Here is a 6,280-nt window from a genome sequence, read left to right on the forward strand (position 1 = left end):
AGAATCGACAGCATCGAAATCTGGAAATATTAAAATCCCAAGATCTTGATTTTATTTCAAAGCAGTTAGCAGATAGAGATATAAATAGAACCGCCGAAGTGTTCCGACCGGCAATCGTTCACCTTCGAGGTTTCAAATGTACATCGTCTCCTACTATATTTCACACGGGCAAGACCAGTGATGGTATTGGAGTGTACGTCGTTTCAAATCTGGGATCACTGGTCCCACCGTCTCTCACTGAGAGCGGGGGGGGGGGGGGGGGGGGGGGGGCGCCAGTGTTGGACCTTGAAGAAACAACGAATGTTGGACTTAAGGCTTCTAACTCGGAGTAACTCTCAATTTCGTCCGGCATCGGCACCTATGCTTATATTACTTATGCCCGCATCATGGTCGCACTGCATTAATCTTTTATTCTAGGCGAGTTGAACTCTCAGCGTCCAAGTAGTGGGCAAACTACACTACCAGTCACGCAAAAGCGTAGACCGCTGACTCTCGCCTAGAGCAGTGGTCGGCATGCTCCTGACCAAGTCAGGCTACCCTGACCGGGCTAACCGACGACGTACTTTCTGGTCAGGTACCTGCGAGCTTGGACAGACCATCCTTTTTTCAGGGGTCCTTTGTCGAAAAATGGGAACAAATTTGAGATTAAAAAATTTTCAATTTTGCAATCAGTGATTTGGAAGTAATATATTTGGAATCTACGTATTTTTCCGATTCCAAAGACATGTAATTTGTCTGTAAAGGTTCAAAATTTGAGAAGTATGTAGTAATAAATTGAATATTAAGCTGAACTTTTTTGATATTAAACTCCGTCAAATATTCAACTTTTTTAGGCAAGTAATATATAATTGGAATCGAAAAAATTCGTAGATGCTGATTATGCTATTTTCAAATCGCTAGCTAAAAAATTAAAAGTTTTTAAAGTTCCTTACTTTGACTTGCCTGTAGACAAAAGACTACTCCTGAAGTAAGCTCACTCACACTGAGATCCATAAATATACCGAAAGGTAGTAGAAAAAATTAAGTAGGGGCTGGCCTGACCATACCTGAAAATTGAGCAAAAAGTTTGCCGACCACTGGCCTAGAGTGCCATTGGCCAATTTGTGGTAAGTTAGCGAGCCAAGCGCCATAAGGCATAAGCAACCAGCGCCACTAGCCTCGGGAGGTTAGGAGACCAATTTCTCTCTACGTGCAGGCAACTTGGAGCGCGTCAAATGGCGCGTCGAGATGCTCGTAAATCATGACCCTTTGATTGTCATGAGATGCAGGTCAGTCACAAATACCTAAAGCATGAAAGCATGAATTGATTCAATTTTAATTAACAGAATTAGCTTGCTCATATAATTGAAAGAAAGTGAAAACAAGATTCATGAAAATCGGTTATTATTTGCAGTAATAATAGAAATTTTAAAGTGCACACGACAGTATAGCCAGATACGTCGTAGCGTTTCGAACCATGCGGAACGAATTATCTTTTCATTGACAAGAGATTTATGCCGGTTACGAAACCTAACATTTGAAAGGATGACTACTATTTTAATTGCCAGAATTTGTTTTCTTCATATAATTGGAAGAAATTGAAAACATATTCCGGAAAATCGATTAATAATTGCAGTAAGAATGGAAACGTTGAAGTCCGTTCAAAAGTGTAGCTTTGCCGACAACTTGACACCTATACTACCTCAATCTGAATAATAGGTACTTTATCTAAACTGCTCATTTAAAAAGTGTTATTAATTTCGAATAATAAGCTTTACTAGATGAATTAGCAGTTTGCTAGTTAACAATGTGAGAAAAGCTTAATAGAGCAATTACTGACTTCTTTCGATAAAAATTATCATTTTCATCTTGTACACTTACTTGAATTTCAAATTATGAACTTTTTAATAAGATGAAATCAACAATTGGGTTTAAAAGATGATTGTAAGTATTCTATCCATATATAAACGGACAAAATTGTTCAAATGGATATTTTTGAGAGACTTACAACATCCTTGAATCGCAGATTTCTACACCTTCATATTCGGTAAATATATTAGGAAGACGGGGAGAATGAGTTTAGGGATTATAACAGGGAGACAGGCGTGTAACTATGAGCAGACATTTTTTGGAAGAGGGTGAAAATAACCTGGTTAGGGAGTGTTGGTAGGAGAAGGGGAAGGAAGATAGAGATTGAAAGAGAAAGGTATTTTAGAATGAAAAGACTGCAGATGGATGAAGTGAAAAGGATGTACGAGGGAGGGAAGAAGGTGTATGAGGTGGCGAAGAAAAATGAATGGAGAGCGAAAAGACAGCAGGGGAAAATAGAATAAGAGTCCTGCATGGAGGGTTTTAATAGATTCTAGCTCAATAATAATTTTTAAGTTTATCCCTTAAAATTAAAAAAAAATTTATTTATATATTTATAAAAAACTATTGTGAATATGAGAGGAAGTAGATATAGAAAAATTGTAAATATGGTAAATAGTAAATATGTATTAGGCATCAGCTGGAAGTAGGGCCATGAGTGCGAGGTCAGGCGAAGCAAGGAAGGCAAAGCGATAAGAGCAAGTGGTCTTGGAGATTAGGTGTGTGTAGTTATCAGCTTGTAAAAGTTAATTTAAAGAAAATTCTGTAAAAAATTGAAGTATGAACAAGTCAACTTTTTAAGGTCAGCAGGTCAAAAAAAACATTTATCTATAATATTAAACTAAGAAAAAAATTTAAAAATCGTCAGCGCTTCAAAAATACAAACTTCGGTTGATTATGATCAATGAATTTAAGATTAACACAAATTAATGTAAGAGATGCTCTTGTATGTATTTTATAATTTTCCTAAAATTACAGACTAATGCATTCATTATTTTAATAATGCGAGTGAGTTCGGGGAATATAAATTTATAATGCGATTTTGAAATTATTATCAAGGTTGAAAATATAATATTTGGTCATCCTCAAACGCTAGAATAATTCAAGTATGAATATGGGGTAAAGAAAGAAAGACCTAATGATTTGTATCCCTTTAATTGGTAGTTTTATACAAAAGTTTGGTGTGAATAAAATATTCTTAGTGATCGCTATTTTATCAGACTCGTTATAAGAGTGGTTTGAAAAAAATTATTTTAGAAATCGCAAACAATACCATGCGTAAAAGTAGTGCATTACACGGAGAAAAACGGATATTTAAATGTAGATGCTCATGCAGATATTCATGCCAAACATTTACTATCTTAAAAATATTTTTATGTTTAACCGAAACGCATTCGGATGTTAAAACTGCCCGAGCGCATGCGCATCGCGCATTGGAATTTCACGCCTATATTTGACGGCTATATATTTTCAATATTGCAATGATGGAATATTACAATTTTGGAAAATTTCCAAAGAATCAAATCTATCCTTACATAAAATTGGAGAACGATTTTTTTCTGTCTAAAGGAGGGAACAATGATCTAAAGTTTAAGGTTTATTGAATTAACACATTTGACAAAATTTGTATATGTTCAAAATAAAATTTTAGTTTAAGTAACTTAAAATAGATAGAATTTTAATTTTAGATTACAGATCATTCGTTCTCCGATTACTTACCCCTGTTTTTATTTTGAATTAAAAATATTGAACATAACCTCAACTTGTCTGAATGTATCACCTGATCGACATTGCATACCCTTTATCTGTTTTTCTTTCGTGTACGATCATTAAAGTTTAATTTAAAATTCACAAATAAGTTATCAATTAATTCCTTAAATGACGATAAATGAGTAAACTCTTCAAATATTTACAGGCGTTATGTGACATAACCATACATCAAATATCGCGGATATTTTAGTTGAATATTTTGTATTTTAAAGATTAACATTTCACTTTCAAGGATCTACAGATGCTAATTTTAAACATATAGATTGTTGTCCTATAGTTAAACATAAAATATGTTAATCCTGAAATCTAGATGTTACGTTTGAACATCCATTTTTCACCGTGTAGGGCCTCCACAAATTACACTCAATGTGGAATCGATCGATTTAAATCTAAGTAGTTAACGCGCGCTAGCACAATAAGTTAACAAAATAGTTAACATTTTTTGTTTTTATTTTTTACATGTATGGGGGTGCTTTCTTGTAATCACAATAAACTCACAAAAATGCAAGTTTTCGGGGAGATCAGAACGTTCACCTTGATCTCAAGACAGCCAGAATCGTAACCATTCTTTCAAGATTTCCTAATGCGAAACATTTTGCAAAATTATGAAATAATCAATAATTTATTTTTGAAGAGGACATATTCTATTAAAAATGCTTTGCATTAAAGAATGTTGAATGAATATCTGTGATTTAACGCACTACTATTAGGCATGGTGTTTGGGATTTTTAACACCATTTTCTTCGATCAACTCTACTGGTTATAGAGAAACATTGGAGTTAATAAGGGTAACAATGCCTTATGATCTAGAAAGATGGCTTGAATGACTCGAGCAAACTTGCTCACTATGAAATTGATGGTTGTTTGTCAACAAATTTAATTTACTCGCACATCGATCAAGTTTTCAAGTTGATCAGCTCGGGTTACAAAACACTGAACTGAAAAAGATTGTTGTGGCCGAGGCGTTCCAGTACTGCTCGAGTATTTTATAGGTACATAAGTTGAAGGAACAATGAGGGGATCTCTGATGTGACTGGGTACAGCGAGTCGGTACAGTTGAGTCCCAGCAACGAGTGGAGACTGTTTATCCTTGAGATTGGTCTGTCCCATAAATCCTTTCAATGGATACGTCTCGTTTTTCATTATCAAGGTTGTACTGCTTGGCGCGATGACTGCACAAAAAGGAGATAATTTGCTAAATTATATTTTTGAATGAAGTTTCAATTTTTGACTTTAAAAAGATGATTTTCAATCAGCAACTTGGGTTAAGCAGAATTTTATATTTTGCTTTCAGCGCCTATAAGGAAAGCAATCTTTTTTGACCTTGCCAAGTATTCTTAGTTATCCAAGTTTTTATACTGGAAATTTTGTGACCGTCACGAGACGCTACACCTCGCCTTATAAAGCAAGCACATTCCGAAAATAATCATTCACAAAATAATCATCTTTGTGCATCAGGAGATTTTTTTAGCAAAAAATAATAATTTACCTAAACATTTATTAAGCTTTTAACAATTGAATACAGATTTTTCTTCATATTTATATCGTTTCGAGAAAAAAATAGAAATCGTACTTGAACTATGTCACATTTCATGGTAGTAATTCTTAGTGAACATAATTTGAATCCTATTTAGAAAAAACTGCAGGAAAGGTTGATCTCCTTAGATTTTTTTAAACTCACATATTTTATGTGTTTTTTTTACACTGAACACGAATCTTGCCGAAAAAAGTACCACACTCGTACATTTTCCGCGATATCAAGAATTTGTACTCTCGAAAATTTGGATCATGTTCTTTTTTTTAAATCTACTGATTTCATACACTTTTAGGGAGTGCGGCTATCAGATATGCTTTCAAAGATTTTTTAAAAATCGGTTTTGATTTTAGATTTTTGTTAAATTTTCACTGGAACGTAGATTGAATTACAGTTTAGGGTATGGCTTGTATTTTCCTTGCTGCTTTTTTCAAGATCTCTGAACGTAAACAGACAAATCTTTTCTGTTGAATTTAGACGCATGACGTAATCTGAAGCAACTAACGCGTTGAAGGTACGGATATCAGGTTGCTTATAACGCTTGACCGAACAAATCTTTTCTTTTGACCACGTGATTCCTTTCATCAAGAAACTTAATGGGGCCATCAGTTCTAGGAACATAGTAAATCTGAGGTAACTAATTCTAGCTTCCAGTGTAATTTGCTTAAGGACATTCTCATTAGAATGTTAACGCTTCGCGTTAAATTTTTTATATATATTTAAACAACATTTTAATAGTGTCTATAATCTTAATCATTTGTTGTATATATAATCACAAGTAAAAAATGTCTGATCTGGTTCTGCCTTATTCTCGATTGACATAACTCGTAAAAATAAAAATAAATAATAAGTATTTTCCCTTAGGACCAAGCCCGTAACCGCAATTAAATGGTATATCCAGTGTATATGCAGTAATTAATTGTCTTTTTATTTATTAATATAGCATTTTCGATTTGCAAAAGAGAAATGGAAAGTCTATCAAAACATGGTTAAAAAAGTTTTTGTTGGCTTTGCTAAAAGGCACAATTTCTCTTAAGGGCATGCGACACAGTGGGATTCCTACATTACCAACCTCTTTTTTCCATTGAACAAAATTTTTTTGTGAACCATAGAACTTTTTTGGTAAAT

At 34.0% G+C, this 6,280-nt stretch overlaps 1 protein-coding gene across 1 annotated transcript in view; it reads right to left on the reverse strand.

Moving 5' to 3' along the window:
* Nucleotides 1-3,032: 3,032 nt before the first annotated feature.
* LOC117176641 overlaps nt 3,033-6,280 on the reverse strand; it is a 23,605-nt gene continuing 20,357 nt past the window's right edge. Inside the window, exon 4 of the mRNA XM_033366895.1 lies at nt 3,033-4,790. Coding sequence (XP_033222786.1) covers nt 4,495-4,790 — 296 coding nt within the window. The 3' untranslated portion in view covers nt 3,033-4,494. The remainder of the gene's footprint in view (nt 4,791-6,280) is intronic.

Source organism: Belonocnema kinseyi, chromosome 7 (assembly GCF_010883055.1).
Source record: "Belonocnema kinseyi isolate 2016_QV_RU_SX_M_011 chromosome 7, B_treatae_v1, whole genome shotgun sequence".
In the NCBI taxonomy this organism is placed as follows: Eukaryota; Metazoa; Arthropoda; class Insecta; order Hymenoptera; family Cynipidae; genus Belonocnema; species Belonocnema kinseyi.